Source organism: Gigantopelta aegis, unplaced genomic scaffold, assembly GCF_016097555.1.
Source record: "Gigantopelta aegis isolate Gae_Host unplaced genomic scaffold, Gae_host_genome ctg1224_pilon_pilon:::debris, whole genome shotgun sequence".
Lineage (NCBI taxonomy): Eukaryota > Metazoa > Mollusca > Gastropoda > Neomphalida > Peltospiridae > Gigantopelta > Gigantopelta aegis.
In genome coordinates this window covers 246679-269653 of record NW_024532761.1, presented here as the reverse complement: position 1 = coordinate 269653, position 22975 = coordinate 246679, and the positions used below count along the sequence as shown (strand labels likewise).

General features: G+C 30.2%; 1 protein-coding gene across 1 annotated transcript in view; it reads left to right on the top strand.

The window, feature by feature from the left end:
* Nucleotides 1-22975, top strand: part of LOC121391034 (ankyrin-1-like) — a 42349-nt gene that overhangs the window by 5661 nt on the left and 13713 nt on the right. The window contains exons 4-7 of the mRNA XM_041522798.1: nucleotides 1670-1771; nucleotides 2932-3000; nucleotides 5101-5202; nucleotides 7263-7364. Coding sequence (XP_041378732.1) covers nucleotides 1670-1771; nucleotides 2932-3000; nucleotides 5101-5202; nucleotides 7263-7364 — 375 coding nt within the window. The remainder of the gene's footprint in view (nucleotides 1-1669; nucleotides 1772-2931; nucleotides 3001-5100; nucleotides 5203-7262; nucleotides 7365-22975) is intronic.

The following is a 22975-nucleotide window of genomic DNA, read 5'->3' as shown; positions in this document are numbered from 1 at the left end:
GGGTTTTAGGGTTTAGGTTGCTTCTTGGTGTAACTTGTAACTTATATTATGATGATGACATCAATATATGTCATGTCATGATGATGTCATCATATTGAAGTCCCACCAAGAACCACCCCTTTATTAGCCCTCCCACATATATACACATGCACATTAAAACTTGTCTATACTCTTGTGATTTACCTGTCTGTTTGTGGCTTCAATAGTTTTTTGAGCCTCTGTGTTACAATACACTCTACATTGATTTTCCTATAGTTAGGTAATAGCATTCTTAGGAACTTCATATATTCTAAATAGATCACCAATTTGAGGAGGAAGTACATTGACATGTGGACAAGCCATTTTGTTCATTTGTATATAAAACAAATGTTCACATGATCTACTGGACACATAATAAGTGATATGAGGCAACATAAAGTTAATAAAAAGAGTCTGTACTTCTATATGAAAGATTATCACTACATTCAACATATACCATAACAGCCATTTTGCATTTTCACTCTCTTAACTCATGCGCAGGTCAATGTATACTCTACATACATCCTCATTCCTACTATATGAGTCCTATATGTACTTGTCACCAGACCCTTCATCTCTTTGGGAGGGGTTAGCAATGCCAGACTAATATTAGTAATCTTTATTAACTAGTTAAAGAGGTAGTCTTTGATATGATCTCTAACATATGTACATCTATGTAACATATGTACAATTATGTCCTATCAGTGACTGTCACTGATAGATCTGTTTAGATGAGATTAAATTTATACATAAACTAAATATAAAGTATAGGCATTCCTTTCATGACGAAACACCTGACTATGGGAGTAATAATTAATAATGGTATTACCTATCAATATAAGTAAGATATAAGGAGTAATGGGTGTGGTTATTAGAAATTTCTATGTTAATTTGACGTGGAACAATGTGCATTATCTGGGACTGACCTTAAAACATCTAAATTACCTATGGTTACTAATATAACTAGACTTCTCCCCTTAAAAATTAAACCTTCCCATTGATGGCATACTTGATATATATTGCAATTACTTGCCAACAGTTTTGCGATTATTGAAGAATAATTTCTCTTCTTATAAAAGGACTAGCACTATATTGCACATCAGTGGCTGTGGCTTATAACATTCATACATACTAAGTTCACATGGAGTACATTAGATACACCCACAGTCTGTTCTGTTATTAAAGAAAACTAATTTTAACAATAATCATAAAGGACAAGGAAAAGTATTTGTTAGTTATTATATAAAATGACACTATTATTACTTTTATATGACAAACATATCACTTCCATAATATATTACAATGAAACCTCCTCCATAGAACATCTTCTCAGTGATTATAATACTTAGAAATTCTATATGTAGTCCTAAAGTCAAATTTGAATATTTAGTTAATAGAATTAATAATCATTATAAGTGTGATAAGATTGTGACATAAATGATGTAGTTTATTATTAATGACAATGTTTATAGTAAATTGAGAGTCATTTAATATCTTACTTTCTGTCTCTCTGTCATTGGTCAATTTTGACATAACAATACAATAGTTATGATTATCTGTATTAATGACTGTTATATTGACTATATAGTTTATTGTATGATAGTTCATGTGCTTTTTATAATTAAATAACTTTTCCTCTTTTGTTTTCTAGATTGGACGAACACCAGCACATTGTGCAGCAGAGAAGGGTCATGTTGATGTTCTAAATTTTTTAATTACAGAGGAACAAGCTAACATAAATGCTACAGATGAAGTAAGTCATATTATAGTTACTTATAAATTATTCCTTTGAAGTATGACATTTAATATTCTCTTCAATATTGATATCAACCTCTGTCATATCTGGACTGTCCAATATTTTGATAACATGTTTTGGTAAAAGATGTTCCAAGAACAATAGTCCAAAATCAATTTTTGATTTTTGCCTACAATATGTCAAACATAGCCTATTGTCATTACATCAAACAATTACAATATTTATTAATGGTCAATTAATTAATGGTCATGAATAATTAATACACAAAATTTAGCATGTTCTATGTGACCTTTGTTGAGTACTTCTTGGTATAACTTGTACTATGTTGATGACATCACTATGTGTCATACAGGTTAATAATGACAGTGTGAATGTATGGTTTAGTATTTTGGGTTTTAGGGTTTAGGTTGCTTCTTGGTGTAACTTGTAACTTATATTATAATGATGACATCAATATATGTCATGTCATGATGATGTCATCATATTGAAGTCCCACCAAGAACCACCCCTTTATTAGCCCTCCCACATATATACACATGCACATTAAAACTTGTCTATACTCTTGTGATTTACCTGTCTGTTTGTGGCTTCAATAGTTTTTGAGCCTCTGTGTTACAATACACTCTACATTGATTTTCCTATAGTTAGGTAATAGCATTCTTAGGAACTTCATATATTCTAAATAGATCACCAATTTGAGGTGGAAGTACATTGACATGTGGACAAGCCATTTTGTTCATTTGTATATAAAAACAAATGTTCACATGATCTACTGGACACATAATAAGTGATATGAGGCAACATAAAGTTAATAAAAACAGTCTGTACTTCTATATGAAAGATTATCACTACATTCAACATATACCATAAACAGCCGTTTTGTGATAGAATATTTAGTTAATAGAATTAATAATCATTATAAGTGTGATAAGATTGTGACATAAATGATGTAGTTTATTATTAATGACAATGTTTATAGTAAATTGAGAGTCATTTAATATCTTACTTTCTGTCTCTCTGTCATTGGTCAGTTTTGACATAACAATACAATAGTTATGATTATCTGTATTGATGACTGTTATATTGACTATATAGTTTATTGTATGATAGTTCATGTGCTTTTATAATTAAATAACTTTTCCTCTTTTGTTTTCTAGATTGAACGAACACCAGCACATCTTGCAGCAGAGAAGGGTCATGTTGATGTTCTAAAGTTATTAATTACAGTGGGACAAGCTAACATAAATGCTACAGATTAAGTAAGTCATATTATAGTTACTTATGAATTATTCCTTTGAAGTATGACATTTAATATTCTCTTCAATATTGATATCAGCCTCACTCATATACAGACTGTCCAATATTTTGATAACATGTTTTTGGCAAAAGATGTTCCAAGAACAATAGTTCAAAATCAATTTTTGATTTTTACCTACAATATGTCAAACATAGCCTATTGTCATTACATCAAACAATTACAATATTTATTAATGGTCAATTAATTAATGGTCATGAATAATTAATACACAGAATTTAGCATGTTCTATGTGACCTTTGTTGAGTACTTCTTGGTATAACTTGTACTATGATGATGACATCACTATGTGTCATACAGGTTAATAATGACAGTGTGAATGTATGGTTTAGTTTTTTGGGTTTTAGGGTTTAGGTTGCTTCTTGGTGTAACTTGTAACTTATATTATGATGATGACATCGATATATGTCATGTCATGATGATGTCATCATATTGAAGTCCCACCAAGAACCACCCCCTTTATTAGCCCTCCCACATATATACACATGCACATTAAAACTTGTCTATACTTTTGTGATTTACCTGTCTGTTTGTGGCTTCAATAGTTTTTGAGCCTCTGTGTTACAATACACTCTACATTGATTTTCCTATAGTTAGGTAATAGCATTCTTAGGAACTTCATATATTCTAAATAGATCACCAATTTGAGGTGGAAGTACATTGACATGTGGACAAGCCATTTTGTTCATTTGTATATAAAACAAATGTTCACATGATCTACTGGACACATAATAAGTGATATGAGGCAACATAAAGTTAATAAAAACAGTCTGTACTTCTATATGAAAGATTATCACTACATTCAACATATACCATTATAACAGCCATTTTGTGTTTTCACTCTCTTAACTCATGCTCAGGTCAATGTATACTCTACATACATCCTCATTCTTACTATATGAGTCCTATATGTACTTGTCACCAGACCCTTCATCTCTTTGGGAGGGGTTAGCAATGCCAGACTAATATTGGTAATCTTTATTAACTAGTTATAGAGGTAGTCTTTGATATGATCTCTAACATATGTACATCTATGTAACATATGTACAATTATGTCCTATCAGTGACTGTCACTGATAGATCTGTTTACATGAGATTAAATTTATACATAAACTAAATATAAAGTATAGGCATTCCTTTCATGACTAAACACCTGACTATGGGAGTAATAATTAATAATGGTATTACCTATCAATATAAGTAAGATATAAGGAGTAATGGGTGTGGTTATTAGAAATTTCTATGTTGATTTGACGTGGAACAATGTGCATTATCTGGGACTGTCCTTAAAAACATCTAAATTACCTATGGTTACTAATATAACTAGACTTCTCCCCTTAAAAATTAAACCTTCCCATTGATGGCATACTTGATATATATTGCAATTACTTGCCAACAGTTTGTGATTATTGAAGAATAATTTCTCTTCTTATAAAAGGACTAGCACTATATTGCATATCAGTGGGTGTGGCTTATAGCATTCATACATACTAAGTTCACATGGAGTACATTAGATACACCCACAGTCTGTTCTGTTATTAAAAAAAAACTAATGTTAACAATAATCAATAAGGACAAAGAAAAGTGTTTGTTAGTTATTATATAAAATGACACTATTATTACTTTTATATGACAAACATATCACTTCCATAATATATTACAATGAAACCTCCTCCATAGAACATCTTCTCAGTGATTATAGTACTTAGAAATTCTATATGTAGTCCTAAAGTCAAATTTGAATATTTAGTTAATAGAATTAATAATCATTATAAGTGTGATAAGATTGTGACATAAATGATGTAGTTTATTATTAATGACAATGTTTATAGTAAATTGAGAGTCATTTAATATCTTACTTTCTGTCTCTCTGTCATTGATCAGTTTTGACATAACAATACAATAGTTATGATTATCTGTATTAATGACTGTTATATTGACTATATAGTTTATTGTATGATAGTTCATGTGCTTTTTATAATTAAATAACTTTTCCTCTTTTGTTTTCTAGCAAGGACAAACACCAGCACATTGTGCAGCAGAGAAGGGTCATGTTGATGTTCAAAAGTTATTAATTACAGAGGGACAAGCTAACAAAAATGCTACAGATGAAGTAAGTCATATTATAGTTACTTATAAATTATTCCTTTGAAGTATGACATTTAATATTCTCTTCAATATTGATATCAGCCTCACTCATATACTGGACTGTCCAATATTTTGATAACATGTTTTGGTAAAAGATCTTCCAAGAACAATAGTCCAAAATTGAATTTAGATTTTTACCTACAATATGTCAAACATAGCCTATTGTCATTATATCAAACAAATACAATATTTATTAATGGTCAATTAATTAATGGTCATGAATAATTAATACACAGAATTTAGCATGTTCTATGTGACCTTTGTTGAGTACTTCTTGGTATAACTTGTACTATGATGATGACATCACTATGTGTCATACAGGTTAATAATGACAGTGTGAATGTATGGTTTAGTTTTTTGGGTTTTAGGGTTTAGGTGCTTCTTGGTGTAACTTGTAACTTATATTATGATGATGACATCAATATATGTCATGTCATGATGATGTCATCATATTGAAGTTCCACCAAGAACCACCCCCTTTATTAGCCCTCCCACATATATACACATGCACATTAAAACTTGTCTATACTCTTGTGATTTACCTGTCTGTTTGTGGCTTCAATAGTTTTTGAGCCTCTGTGTTACAATACACTCTACATTGATTTTCCTATAGTTAGGTAATAGCATTCTTAGGAACTTCATATATTCTAAATAGATTACCAATTTGAGGTGGAAGTACATTGACATGTGGACAAGCCATTTTGTTCATTTGTATATAAAACAAATGTTCACATGATCTACTGGACACATAATAAGTGATATGAGGCAACATAAAGTTAATAAAAAGAGTCTGTACTTCTATATGAAAGATTATCACTACATTCAACATATACCATAACAGCCATTTTGTGTTTTCACTCTCTTAACTCATGCTCAGGTCAATGTATACTCTACATACATCCTCATTCCTACTATATGAGTCCTATATGTACTTGTCACCAGACCCTTCATCTCTTTGGGAGGGGTTAGCAATGCCAGACTAATATTGGTAATCTTTATTAACTAGTTAAAGAGGTAGTCTTTGATATGATCTCTAACATATGTACATCTATGTAACATATGTACAATTATGTCCTATCAGTGACTGTCACTGATAGATCTGTTTACATGAGATTAAATTTATACATAAACTAAATATAAAGTATAGGCATTCCTTTCATGACTAAACACCTGACTATGAGAGTAATAATTAATAATGGTATTACCTATCAATATAAGTAAGATATAAGGAGTAATGGGTGTGGTTATTAGAAATTTCTATGTTGATTTGACGTGGAACAATGTGCATTATCTGGGACTGTCCTTAAAACATCTAAATTACCTATGGTTACTAATATAACTAGACTTCCCCTTTAAAAATTAAACCTTCCCATTGATGGCATACTTGATATATATTGCAATTACTTGCCAACAGTTTGTGATTATTGAAGAATAATTTCTCTTCTTATAAAAGGACTAGCACTATATTGCATATCAGTGGCTGTGGCTTATAACATTCATACATACTAAGTTCACATGGAGTACATTAGATACACCCACAGTCTGTTCTGTTATTAAAGAAAACTAATGTTAACAATAATCAATAAGGACAAAGAAAAGTGTTTGTTAGTTATTATATAAAATGACACTATTATTACTTTTATATGACAAACATATCACTTCCATAATATATTACAATGAAACCTCCTCCATAGAACATCTTCTCAGTGATTATAATACTTAGAAATTCTATATGTAGTCCTAAAGTCAAATTTGAATATTTAGTTAATAGAATTAATAATCATTATAAGTGTGATAAGATTGTGACATAAATGATGTAGTTTATTATTAATGACAATGTTTATAGTAAATTGAGAGTCATTTAATATCTTACTTTCTGTCTCTCTGTCATTGGTCAGTTTTGACATAACAATACAATAGTTATGATTATCTGTATTAATGACTGTTATATTGACTATATAGTTTATTGTATGATAGTTCATGTGCTTTTTATAATTAAATAACTTTTCCTCTTTTGTTTTCTAGTATGGAGTAACACCAGCACATCTTGCAGCAGAGAATGGTCATGTTGATGTTCTAAAGTTATTAATTACAGAGGGACAAGCTGACATAAATGTTACAGATTATGTAAGTCATATTATAGTTACTTATGAATTATTCCTTTGAAGTATGACATTTAATATTCTCTTCAATATTGATATCAACCTCACTCATATCTGGACTGTCCAATATTTTGATAACATGTTTTTGTCAAAAGATGTTCCAAGAACAATAGTCCAAAATCAATTTTAGATTTTTACCTACAATATGTCAAACATAGCCTATTGTCATTACATCAAACAATTACAATATTTATTAATGGTCAATTAATTAATGGTTATGAATAATTAATACACAGAATTTAGCATGTTCTATGTGACCTTTGTTGAGTACTTCTTGGTATAACTTGTACTATGATGATGACATCACTATGTGTCATACAGGTTAATAATGACTAGTGTGAATGTATGGTTTTAGTTTTTTGGGTTTTAGGGTTTAGGTTGCTTTTGGTGTAACTTATAATTTGTATGATGATGACATCAATATGTGTCATATGTCATGATGAAAATTCAAGTTCCACCAAGAACCACCCCTTTATTAGCCTCCCCACATATTGTGCACATAAAACTTTGTTATTCTCTTGTGATTACCTGTTTGTTTGTGGGACATGATCTAATGAACACATAGTGATACAATGCAGCATAAATTAGTAAAAACAGTCTGTACTTCTATATGAAAGATCATCATCACTACATCCAACACATACCATAACAGCCATTTTGCATTTTCACTCTCTTAACACATGGTCAGGTCTATATGTCTTCCTTGTCATTGTATAATGTATAAACCTTTCTTTTGAAAGTTTAGTCTTTTTTTTCTTAAAGCTATATATCAAAAGCATTCTTCAAAATTATTATAATCAAGTTAATTTGTTTTTTTTCATCATATTACACATGAAATATATATTATATTACTTATAACAATACAGTTGTTATTTATATTTTCACTATTTTAATTTTAGAATGGCAATAATCTACTACATTATGCCTGTGAAAGTGGCAATGAAGAAACGATACGATCTACCTTTTACATAATGTCCAGCTAAATCCAGATCATCTAGTAGCTCTAAACAATCATCAACAAATGCCATTGGATCGTATTCCACCATCTAACAGTAATAGATTTCGATTACTGAAGCTGTTTCAACCATTCAAACAATGTCACAGAGACTACCTCACAGAATCATATGCTAAATTATTTCTCTGCGGAAAGACAAAAGCTGGTAAAAGCTCGTTGGCTGCTGTTATCTCTTATCGTGCTGACAAGTGGTATGATGATATTGATCCAGAAGAATGTGTTGAAGGTGTTGTATTACAAACCACTGGAATTGAGTACCACAGTGTTTCGTAGTGTGAAATAGGAAATGTTGTAATTTTTGATTTTTGCTGGACATGCAGAATATTACAGTAGCCATGCTGCAGTACTGGAAACTCTCTTGTTGAGGTCACCAGCTGTTTTTGCAATTTTAAGCAACCTTACCGACGATGAGAAGACGATTGAGAAGGACCTGCTTTTCTGGTTTAACTTTGTTGAAAATGTAAGCATGAAGTTAATTAGCTCAAGTCAAGTACTTGTTCTTGGAAGTCACATTGATGAACTGTCCAGTGAAAAAGACTTCCAACCTTTTGTAAATAATGTAGCTAATTTGGCTGTTCGCTTTCAAAATTACAAAGGGTTTTTGCCACTAGACTGTCATCGACCAGGAGGAAAAGGTGTCAAGACATTTATGGAGAAATTAAGAGAGAGCTGTGAAGCTGTGTGGACAAAAATGATAAGATGAGCTACCACTGCCACTGTCTAAATTCTTATCTTCAACAGCTGGAGGTGGTTGCTATTAGCCTAGATGAGCTATGTTCCAAATTAATGGAACTAAATGAGCCTTGTCTTTTGACTGATAGATCCATAGTATTGGAGTTTTTGACCATTCTTGGAAGCAAGGGTCTCATTTTGTTTCTGGCTAACACATGGGTGATTATTAACAAGAAGGCTCTCTTAACTGATGTAAATGGTGTCTTATTTATAAAAAACATTGATCGTGAGCGTAAACCAGTTGCCAGTAATACTGGTATAATGCCTGTCTCTACTCTAGCTAACCTTTTCCCTAAACATAACACAGATATGCTGATTCGTTTCTTAACAAGTCTACAATTTTGTCATCAAATGGACTCTTATGCTGTTTCTTGTATCACTAACAATGTACCATCTGATGATTTCCTATTAGTAAAGATGAGAAATTTTTATTTTTTCCTGCACTTATTACAGAAGACAAGCCTACTTCAATCTTTGAAACAACAGATGGATTTGGTTGGTGCCTATGGTGTCCTGAATCACATCAATTTCTCTCCATGCGTTTTCTCCATACTCTTCTTCATCACTTAGCTTATACTTGCTGTCCTCCTCCTCCTGAGGGAACAGATGATATTACTTATAATGCAGCAATCCAAAAATTACATCGAGTCTGCACTATGTGGAAAAATGGTATTTATTGGAAAGAGGAGAATAAACTTGAAGTGATGGTTGAGGTTACTGAAGACAACCGATGTGTTACAGTTCTTGTGTCTCACAGCAGTTTAATAGAAAGTTATCAACTCCGTGCATCACTCATCAAAGAAGTACTTAATCTTAAAAATGAATTATGTCCATGTACTTCAAAACAGTTCGCTATTGCACCTGGTAACATTAAGGATGTAATGGAAAAAAGAACAGAAAAATCGCATCCTCTATGCTCTGAGAAATGTTGCTAAAGGAGTAGTAACAAGAGAAACCATTACTTCCTCTACTGACGAAAGTGTTGCTGTCCAATTAGTAGTTGGTGAAAAGGAACCATACCTCTCTCTTGCCCCTCTTGTGACCAAAGCTCTCTTTACTGACACCAACAAAGATCTACCACTACCAGATCACTATGTCCGACATATAGAAGAAGTATGTGGAGAGATCATGTTCCTCTATCCATCATCAGATTTTACCACCTCTCTGTAAGAGAACATCTCAACAAATTTAGTATTTTTGCTGGACGTATAATCCTTTGGTAAGTTTACATTCACTTTCTCTTAACAATGTGTCTATGAAATTGTTTTATTTCTCTACATAGAGTATACCTTCTCCACCAATAAAAGATGAAGTAATACAAAGATTATCAAAACATGTTCAGACAAGAACAACAAAAGGTTCTAATTATGTCAGTATTCTCTTGTATTGACTTAGTTATTATTACAGATTTTATTAATCCTGTTACCAAACCTGACAAACAGATGTCATCATCTATTACATACAATGTTGGAGGTATGTCTACATGTCAAGAAAATGTTATATTTCCAATAATTTAGTTTATTTATTTAATAGTTTCTTGTTTTTATATCTACTACATTTATATTGATTACTTTCATTAATTGTTATATATTATTATATTACAGGTAGTAGTCAGGAGACAATGTTAACAAAGGATAGTTTAACTGATGAATTCAGTCATTTCCCTAAATTATGTATGTTAGACAATCTTATATGACAGTTCTTTATCTTATTGTACTTACAGTTGAAAGACCTACAAGATATGAAGTTTTAACCAACTAGCTTGTATTGATGCTTCATGGCGTAGTATTGGAGAAGGTCTTCGAGTGAGTTATAATGTCCTTAAAGGTTTGGATGAATCTAATAAGCCAAATCAAACACGACTGAGTGAAGTTATTCAAATTGGCTTGACATGAATGGTCAAGGTGAAGGTGCTCCTGTCACATGGATTACCATTTTAGATGTCGTCAAGGGACCACTTGTTCAAAACAAAGCTCATCTATGCTATGAAAATATATGAGTACTTGAAAGTACAAAGTTCTGTACAACAGATACTCAAAGTAAGTGGACAATATGATCTTTAGTTGTTAGAATTATATAGACTACTTGCATAATAATTCCATGGTCACTAAAGAGGTAATTAATTTACTCATGTCAGCATATTGGAGGTCACTTTAGGAGACATTTTGTCATAGCTTTACAGATTGTTATGGAATATAACAATAAAAATTGTCTATGAGATAATTAGTTTACCTATGGTTACCTGAAAGAGTTCAAAATAAACAGTTATGATTTTCAAGCTATTTTATTATAAGTAGTAACAGTGAACATGTTGGAGAAGAGTCCTCTAGAGCTCATGATAATAATGGTACATATATACACTAGTATATACTATGTTCATTGTTATATTACAATTTATAGGAGGTGTGGCACAAACAGACAATAACACATTTGATAATCAAACTGATGGTAAGTTATTTTATCCATATCATTTAACATGTACATGATTACATAATAACTCATAATGATAATTGTTATATGTCCTTCACAATATAGGTGTTAATAAAAGTGTTAGTGAATCTATTACTGAAGACAGTCACAGAGTTAATGGTAAGTTTATTATTACTATAATTGTAAAAAGTGGTTCATTATATCATTGTATATATATATATATTTTAAAGAGTAGATACTTTCTAATAAAATATTAAATGTATTGTATTTTACTGACTGTTCACATATTATATATAGTTTAATGTACATGTTATATAACAATTATATTGGAAGTAATGTATTAATATATAATTGTCACTTTGTTCTACTCAATATTCTATAGAATGTGCTAAGGAATTAAGCGCTCCTGATTCAACTGAAGTCTCTATTACTGACAACTTATCAATAGAACATCAGGTATGATTTATCATATTAATAGTAGATTATATTAATTGTAGGTATAACAAATTCAATTTGTAAAAGATATTAGGGGATATTCCTCTTGCCAGTTTGTACATAATACCTTCTTACAATAATCAGGAGCTATTCTTGCTAATTAAATTATTTGTATTTTATCAACTGTATAGATTAATGCCCAGACACTTAATAGCTTAATGTGAGAAAGGTCATCTAGTATATTTATAGGGAAGAGGGCAGAGCTGTGATTTGCTCTACATATTGCAAAAATATTTTTTCACATTAAGCAAGTTTGTGTCGGGACCTGTGACTATGTCAAGTGAGCAGTCATATCACTATATGTAGCCCACACCCATGAAACATTCTTTGTGGTTATGTGTTCGTAGAAGCATTACTAAGTTTGTCATAGATAGATTGATACTAACAATTATATTGTAATCCTATCTCCAGTCTTAAAAATAATATAGACAATAGTTACATCATCAATATTGTGTATTATAAAAACTACAATACTTAATACCTCATATATCATTACTTATATCCTGTATCCAATAGCAACTTTCTATTAATGAACTATCAAGTGAACACAAACCAGATACTCTCCCTAGTAATACTACACAACAAGGTAATATAAGACATCTAAATAATAAACACTACATATAGTGTATGTGATGATTTCAATTGTGTTTGTATAGAGTTATTATATAGTCTATGTTGTTATAGTTGATATAAGTATTTTTATATATGTTAATAAATAGATTATTTTGAATTGTATTTGATTAATGAGACATGAGAAATTAAGATATATTAATTCTTAGACATCACTAATATTCATATTATCTTTACTTGTCAACAAACAAGACAGCATAGATGTTTATACATATTAGTAGCCCATAGTCATGCAATAGAGGGAAGAGCATGCAACTTCCACTTGAAAGGTGGTACTTTGAAAGTTAAATAAATCAATTGAGATTGCATAGAATGTGGACATAGTCTACACTTTATGGTTTTGCATATGTTTTGGGGTGTGGTCTAGGACAAGTACCTATATATTACAGAAAGAGATACATTATAATCATATCATTTGTAATTTACATATATTCATGTCCTAACAACAATAACTACATATTATGAAATTTAGCAATTTTTACTGAATAGGTAGTGAATATCCTTTATTCTTATTATGACATCACAGTGTTACATAAACCTTTATTTTTGTTAATCAATGACATGATTTTTATTTATACTCAGCTCCTGCTAAGCGTAAGAGATCCTTTTCCCATTCGACATCAAAGAAGCTCAAACAATCTGATAACACAGATAATGATCAATTAGGTGGATTATTTAAAGTGTCACACACACAGTTGTTAAATTATTATCTACATTTACAGATAACTTTATATATCATTTTAACTCACTTTATACTTTATACTTGTATTTGGAGTTATGATATGTTATGTTATCTATTTTTTATAGAAACCAATCCTGGCTCTCTTAAACGCAAGCATAGTAGTAACTTTAATTCAGGTAATAACAACAAATTAGTTGTTTTTTTTAGGTAAAAATAATTATTTTCTATGTACGTGCTATGTTTGTAACATTATAATATGAGGAATTTATTTTCAATTGATAACACAGACAATGCTATATAATTATCTTAAACATGAACAAATATTTTATCAATTATCTGTCTACTTTGGAAAGTAAAGGAAACTAATGTAGTTTAATTATGTTCATAACAAAGTGTTAGGGAATACATGTTGTGTTTGATTCTATGTATCTAATATTTAACTTACTTTTTAATATAGTTCTTTTATTTTACACAATATTAGATGATTTGCCTAAAGCTAAGAAGTATGTTCAAGAACAACAAGAGAGTAATGTCAGAGGTATATCATTATGAATACATGTGTATGTAGATTTGAGTTAAATGATAATGATACTTAATTAGTTAATAATCTTAAAGAAAATTGAATATATAGGGACACTTGTATCTTTAGTTATAATTTCAATGACTTAGCTGTTCATTGAGTTAAGGAATAGCTTACAAGTAATAGTTTATAATATAATAATAATGTTGCTTTTGCTACTGTTATATTAAAATACTTTATTAATTTGTATATATTGTTATTATAGGATGTGTAACACAAGCAGACAAAAACACAATTGATGATCAAACTGATGGTAAATCCATGTTACTAAACTTTGTATGATTACACAATGGGTTATGAATAATGTATACAATAGAGAAGTACTCATTATATTTCTTTTAAAACAATCATATTTACTGCATTTGATACAAAAGTATGGCTCCCCGTTACATACTATATATTGTGTAATTAACAAATATAGATTATATACCAATGTAAAGGATTTATTGAACAAAGTGTCACAGGAACAAGGTTGATAAACTAATATAATCTATACTAATGTGTATAATTAGCTTCTACCATAGTAAATTGCTTTATTCTTGAAAATTTGCTTATTGGTCAGTAATCAGTTCCTCTTCAGTAGTGTGATTAACTGATTCAACATTACAGTTGACAACTTCAATACATATTAGTATATGACACAAACATTTACTACAACATTTATCCTATAATATAATTATCACTTTGTTCTACTCAATATTCTATAGAACATGCTATGGAATCAAGTGCTGTTGATTCAACTCAAGGGTCTATTACTGACAACTTATCAATGGAACATCAGGTATGATTTGTACACTTGTGTAATAGATTGTATTAATATAGTCATTAACAAATTTGATTTGTTAACAGTGTTAGGATATACATATAATTCAAAATGTCTGACACTATTATAAAGTCACTATAATAAATAAAATTACTAATGGATAATTTTATAGCTATGATAGTAAGTTTTCCAGCTGAACTTTAACACAGTAAAATTTATAAACAAATCCTAGCAATAGAGTTTATACTTTATAATAAGCCAGGGTTATTAGTAACAATTCAATAATAACTTAGTAATTAGTCTTGTCAGCTGTAACATAATGGCTTCTTTCAGTAATTAGGAGTTATTCTTGCTAATCAGATCATTTGCTTTTTGTAAACTGTGTAGTCTCATTCCAGATACTTACTAGATTAATGTCAGACTAGATTAATGTCAGAAAGAATGTCTGATCTATTCACAGACAAAATGAGAAATCTCACTTGTTGAAGTGATATGTTCTTGATAATGGTTTCTGGTATATGCAACTGACCAGCCACACCCATGAAACATTCTTTGTGGTTGTGGGTTCTTAGAAGGATTCCTAAGTTTGACATGATAGATTAATAGTTTCACTATGTGACAATGATTACTACTAACAGTTTACATTGTAATTCCTTACCTCTAGTTTTAGTAATAATACAAACAATAGATACATCATCAATATTGTGTATTATAAAACTACAATACTTATATACCTCATATATCATCACTTATATCCTGTATCTAATAGCAACATTCTACTAATGAATTATCAAGTGAACACAAATCAGATACTCTCCCTAGTAATACTACACAACAAGGTAATATAAGACATCTAAATAATAAACACTACATATAATGTATGTGATGATTTCAATTGTGTTTATATACAGTTATTATATAGTCTATGTTGTTATAGTTGATATAAGTAGTTTATATATATTAATAAATAGACCATTTAGAGTTATATTTGATTACTGAGATCATGACAAATTAAGATATATTAATTCATTACTTCTTTCTTCTACTAACTATTCTTTAAATTATTTACTTTTATCCTGTAGGTACTATTGATCCATCAGAAATATTTCTGGATTATTTTGCTGATATTTGTGATGCCATTGAAGTTAAACCACTTTCTATTGTTAATCGGCTCTATACTGCTAGATTGATATCTTTAATTTTTAAGAAAGATGTAGAAAGTATGAGTGGTGATAATTATGACAAAGCAAATAAAGTAGTTAATGAGCTACAACGACAGGTTGAAGAAAAAGGACTTGAATTTTTAAAAGCTCTTTGTGACTTTCTTCTAAAGCAGAACCAGGAGTTAAAAGACATTGGTACAAGAATGAAAAGTCAACTAGAAAGTAAGACATTTTATTATATAACACTATAATTATAATAGAATATTAATGTTTGTATGAGTGAGTCTTGAATGATGTCATAATTGAGTAATCTACTGTGATGTTATAATTAAGTAATATAATTAAATAATGAAAAATGTGTTTATTTTTATGTAATAACTTATACTAACTCTGCCTACTTAGTATCCAGTCTTCTATATGCTTCGAAGCAAAAGTGTTATCAAAGCCAATAACATTAATTTAGGACTGCTACCCCATGACAGCATTTGTTAACTCACAAAAACCTAATAGCACGACACCTTAGTTGCATTAGACTGTGCAAATCCCATTCTATAGTATTAGAAAAACAAGCTTGTTATCATATTTAGAAGTTTATGAATTATGTAAGTGACTAACTGTGCTAGGTAAATAATTAAATATTATGCAGGCATGGCAGTCTATAATTGTTTCTTAGCCAAATGGGTTATAATAACAAATTCATTTTTGCTTTCAGCAAGTAGCTGTCTCACACAATGTAGAGATTATTTAGTAATTGTGATATGAATAATCACAAAATGTGATGATATATGTAAGCAGTTAGTTTGCATGCATGTAAAGTGCCTCTGATCATCTTTATTTGGTCTGAGTGTACATATAATTCACACAATTTTCAAACACTCTTAAATAACAAACAATAGTCATTGTAGACAACATAATTAACTTCAACAACTAAAATTATGTTAAGGCTTGGAGAAAGGGCTTTCTAGTAAATGTGGTGATGGATATTTCCAACTTAATGTTGATTTACCTTCTGTCTGAATTATTTTGGATGGCGCAGTACATGTTGTACTTTGTATGCTTATGTGTGGACAATCCTTTATATTATATATTTGATAACTGCTATCAAATACATTGATGAATAAAATAAATCAATCACTTACTTTTACACTTCAGAGTAATATATTTGACTTCAAGTAATCTCATTAGTTAGATACTGATAACTAGTTTTTCAATTACCTCAAATAACTCATAACTTTCTTATCTCCAATAAAGATATCTGTGTAGTTATCTTGCTAAATTGATTATAGTTCAAAAATAGTTGGAAGCTATTGACTAAATTTGAAGATTGTTATCCCAATAAGTCATTGCCTATATACTTGACTTTATATATAGTGACTATTATTGATACTATAATTTTTTATAGTTCCTTGGTCTTAGACTCTAATCTATTATTAATTGATATTGTACATTATATGAGCTGTGTAAATAGTCAAATCTGATCATGGTGCTAACATTATTGTAACTGTATATATTATTTTTTATCCTCTTAATTTGGTATATTATTAGTTGGAGCAAGAATGATGAAAGAAAAGTGAAACTAAAGATCTTTTGCTAGAAAATTTGCAACTAGTAAAGGAACAAAAAGAAGGTATTATTGGTAATCTTATTATGATATATGTTGTTGTCATTAAATAATCACTATGACTATATGTATAATTATTATTACACAGGTCTATTTAAAGGAATGGTAATAGTAGGAAAGAACTATTCCAAGTTTAATGCTGCTGAAGATCAACAGTTATCAGTTGAAGAATGTGGGCTAAAAATTTTAATACCTGCACAAGTAGTAGATGGTTCATATGAAATTACTGCTAATGGATTGTGGGGTGGCAAATTTGAATTTCCTGAAAATACCATACTTATCAGTGGAGTGTGCTATATATCAGTATCTAGTTCATCTCAGCTCACTAAAACCAGTTACAGTTCAACTAGAACATTGTGCTAATATTACAGATGAGAAACAAGCAGAATATCTCAGTTTTGTTGTTGCTAAATCTGGTCCACCCTTCAAATTTGAATACCTACCAGGAGGATCATTTTGTCCTGGTTCACAATATGGCATTATACATCTCAAAGAATTTTTCATTCCTAGCTATAGTACTTTGTGCTGCAGTTGGTGGTGCCACATTTGGTCTAGGAGGAGTAGCTCTAGGAGGTGCAGTTGGCAGTGCTATTGGATATCATTATGCAACTAGTAAGTATATACTTATCACTAATACATGTATGAGATAAAATGTTTAGAGCAGTGCTGTTAAGTCAGTAATTGTATTTTTTGTGTTATAAAGTAAACTTTGAATTAAAACCTAACATATTAATTATACACAATACCTATTTATACAGATACAGAAGTTCCTGACTGCAAAACTATCGAGCTTATATCTTTACAGAGTAGAGAATAGGGAAACATGGATCATGCGATTCACAGTTGTTCAAGATACCATATATTCTTATGTAATAATGTTCAACGCTTTAAATAATTATTTTAATCATTAATTTCTCTTATATAGGTAATTCTAAACCTAACATCTACGTTTGGTGACAAAGAAGACAGCTTTCGATTTTGTTTTGCTACTAATGTGTCTTTATCACCAGAACAGGGTGAAAGAGAAGAGAGTTTAAAGTTATTAGGATTCCCTGATGAAGCAGTTCATGGGTGGGAAATAACACCTCTACGTAGACCACTAGTAGTAAGTGATATGTATTTTGTGAGTGAGTGCATGTGTGGGAGGGGGGATGTGGTATTGATGAAAAATATATGTAAGCTACATGTCTTTAAGTTATTTGTTTTACATTTCAATTACTCCTATATAGATTAACAGGAAATATGTAGATGACTTTAATCAGTCATTGAGTTTTAATCCTCCTAATATTCCTGTGAAAGTATCTGCTAATCCTAGAATGAGTGATTTCAGAAATAATATCATACATTCTATAACAATTGAAGGGATTAAAGTTACTGAGAGTCCAACATCATCTGACAATAGACCTCAAATTGTGATTACTAGATCATTGGCCAGTAATTTACAAAGTGAGTTTTTGTTACTACTTGTTTTTGTAGTATCCAAATTATAACCTTATTCTGAGTGTTGCTAATATTGTCATTGACGATATTATTTTTACGTTAAGTGCTCAAGCACAGGGCAAATTTATTATGGTTGTTATGATTCTCAATTCTAATCCAGAATCTCTTAATTTGGTATATTATTAGTTGGAGCAAGAATGATGAAAGAAAGTGAAACTAAAGATCTTTTGCTAGAAAATTTGCAACTAGTAAAGGAACAAAAAGAAGGTATTATTGGTAATCTTATTATGATATATGTTGTTGTCATTAAATAATCACTATGACTATATGTATAATTATTATTACACAGGTCTATTTAAAGGAATGGTAATAGTAGGAAAGAACTATTCCAAGTTTAATGCTGCTGAAGATCAACAGTTATCAGTTTGAACAATGTGGGGCTAAAAATTTTAATACCTGCACAAGTAGTAGATGGTTCATATGAAATTACTGCTAATGGATTGTGGGGTGGCAAATTTGAATTTCCTGAAAATACCATACTTATCAGTGGAGTGTGCTATATATCAGTATCTAGTTCATCTCAGCTCACTAAACCAGTTACAGTTCAACTAGAACATTGTGCTAATATTACAGATGAGAAACAAGCAGAATATCTCAGTTTTGTTGTTGCTAAATCTGGTCCACCTTCAAATTTGAATACCTACCAGGAGGATCATTTTGTCCTGGTTCACAATATGGCATTATACATCTCAAAGAATTTTCATTCCTAGCTATAGTACTTTGTGCTGCAGTTGGTGGTGCCACATTTGGTCTAGGAGGAGTAGCTCTAGGAGGTGCAGTTGGCAGTGCTATTGGATATCATTATGCAACTAGTAAGTATATACTTATCACTAATACATGTATGAGATAAAATGTTTAGAGCAGTGCTGTTAAGTCAGTAATTGTATTTTTTGTGTTATAAAGTAAAACTTTGAATTAAAACCTAACATATTAATTATACACAATACCTATTTATACAGATACAGAAGTTCCTGACTGCAACTATCGAGCTTATATCTTCTACAGAGTAGAGAATAGGGAAACATGGATCATGCGATTCACAGTTGTTCAAGATACCATATATTCTTATGTAATAATGTTCAACGCTTTAAATAATTATTTTAATCATTAATTCTCTTATATAGGTAATTCTAAACCTAACATCTACGTTTGGTGACAAAGAAGACAGCTTTCGATTTTGTTTTGCTACTAATGTGTCTTTATCACCAGAACAGGGTGAAAGAGAAGAGAGTTTAAAGTTATTAGGATTCCTGATGAAGCAGTTCATGGGTGGGAAATAACACCTCTACGTAGACCACTAGTAGTAAGTGATATGTATTTTGTGAGTGAGTGCATGTGTGGGAGGGGGGATGTGGTATTGATGAAAAATATATGTAAGCTACATGTCTTTAAGTTATTTGTTTTTACATTTCAATTACTCCTATATAGATTAACAGGAAAGATGTAGATGACTTTAATCAGTCATGAGTTTTAATCTCCTAATATTCCTGTGAAAGTATCTGCTAATCCTAGAATGAGTGATTTCAGAAATAATATCATACATTCTATAACAATTGAAGGGATTAAAGTTACTGAGAGTCCAACATCATCTGACAATAGACCTCAAATTGTGATTACTAGATCATTGGCCAGTAATTTACAAAGTGAGTTTTGTTTACTACTTGTTTTTGTAGTATCCAAATTATAACCTTATTCTGAGTGTTGCTAATATTGTCATTGACGATATTATTTTTACGTTAAGTGCTCAAGCCAGGGCAAATTTATTATGGTTGTTATGATTCTCAATTCTAATCCAGAATACATACATTATATATGTGTACCTTCAGCAAATTCAGTAATGTTTGTGTTATATAAGTTTTGTAGGTCATTATAATAACAAATATATATCTAAAGGACCACACTTATAATATGCACACAAACCACAATTAAAGAACTCATCAAGGCTTTAGAAACGAATTTAAAGCAAATGAATTTTATTCCAATTATGATAGGTATCCCTGCATTCAGTAATACACTTATCAATGTTCAGGAATGCAATTATAAGTGTATGATGAAAAATATCAAGGAGTGTAGGATGAAGGGTGATAGACAATGAAAGATTCTAGTTTGTCAGATATGAGACGATTCAAATGTCCAGTCACAATAAGACAGTGGTCAAGAAATGCAAACACAAGTACAGTTTTATTCAGTAGAGTAGATTTCCCCATTAAAATAAAGGCATGTTCAACTTTTTTAATAGGAGAGAGTTTCTTAACAAACACCTTAGATCTAAGAATTTGACCAAGACTTATAATGTTCAACAGGACACTTCTGTTTAAGCCATAACTATCTATAACTACTTACATGTGGCTCAAGACATAACTGTGTATACATATATATACCTATTTTATAATAATGATACAGTTATATAGTGTTGGTAAGTCATGTCCATGTACATTGTATGCTTACTTACATGCAAATGCATTTTGTTGTAGAAGTTCCTTTACAAAAGAAGAATAGGCCTGTATCTTGTATACTTTCCCAGACACAAGTATGTTGACCATATCTTGAGATTTAGAGATTATTTCTTAGACTAACAAATTAAATTATTAGTAAACCTCCTTTTTATAATAACAAGCTATTAACACACTTAATGAAGTCTATTTAACATTCTACCATTTTTCATTGAAGAGGTGTGATATAGTAACTACTACAAATATGCATACATGGACTCTTACCTTTCATTTTATAACAATCAGCTCAATTCTTACATATTTTAGAAAATACAGTGCTCTAAAACATCAATAAGTATAGACAATTCTCTCAATAGACAATACCTGTCACAAAACACAGATTTTAGCTAACATTATTGACCACAAATAATGCATCTGATGACTAATTACATGTACATATAACAGTTTGACAGTTTGTTTTATGGTTTATTAAAGCAATAATGATTTTTGAAATTTTTTTTAGGTATAATCATTTCTGTGACTACTTAATACTAAACTGTGACTACTTAATCTTTGATACTTTGAAACTTTAACCTAATTTTCTTTTAGCAATTATATAGCTATATTAAATAAAATTAAATCCAAAAGTACAAACTTCCTGTTCATAGCCACTCCCAACTATGAATATTGTGTTTGTTTTTTGTATTTAAATTTTGCAGTTTTTTTTGAACAGTTTGACTTGTTAAGTCATCTATACATGTGTTAATCTATCAACAACTTAATTACACTTATTATATTGTTTAACAAAGAAAAAATCATTTTCTTAAATCAATATTAAATTGTATATTATTCCATTTCCATATTAGGTAATATGGTTGAAGGAGGTGTACATGTATCTACTTTACCAGATGATCTCTTGGATCAAAACCTACAATTCAAGAAGTGACTACACATGCTAGAACTGCATACTATAATCTGTTAGGTGTAACACTACAACTAGACAGTGTCAAACTAGCTGGATGTTGTGATTATACTAGTATGTATCAGTTATGGATTATGGAGAAAGCTGAAAAGGCAACAAGGAGGAATTATTAGTTGCTTTAAGAGCTATTAGACAGAATAATGAAGCAAAAGAGTATGAAAAATATTTAGAAACGATTGTAAGTTACATTTCTCCACAATTAATGTACATACATGTACAGAGTGGACCCCTTAGCTAAGAATAGCCTCATATTATTACACGACATTGATCTACATTTAAATTGACACTAATATAACTTTAGTTGCAATATTAGTATACTGACTGTTAATTTCTATATTGTTGATATAACATTGGCTTTATTATATTATTGACTATGTAAACTACAAATTAATTTTCTAATTTTGTAGGTGAGACAAAATGAGAGTGCTCAATCTATATAAGTGATGTTATGTATATCAACACTTCAGTAAGTATACTAGTTACCTTAATACAAGTATGTATGTGTTATGTTGGATATATTAATGTGTACATGTAAAAGATAGTTCATTTGA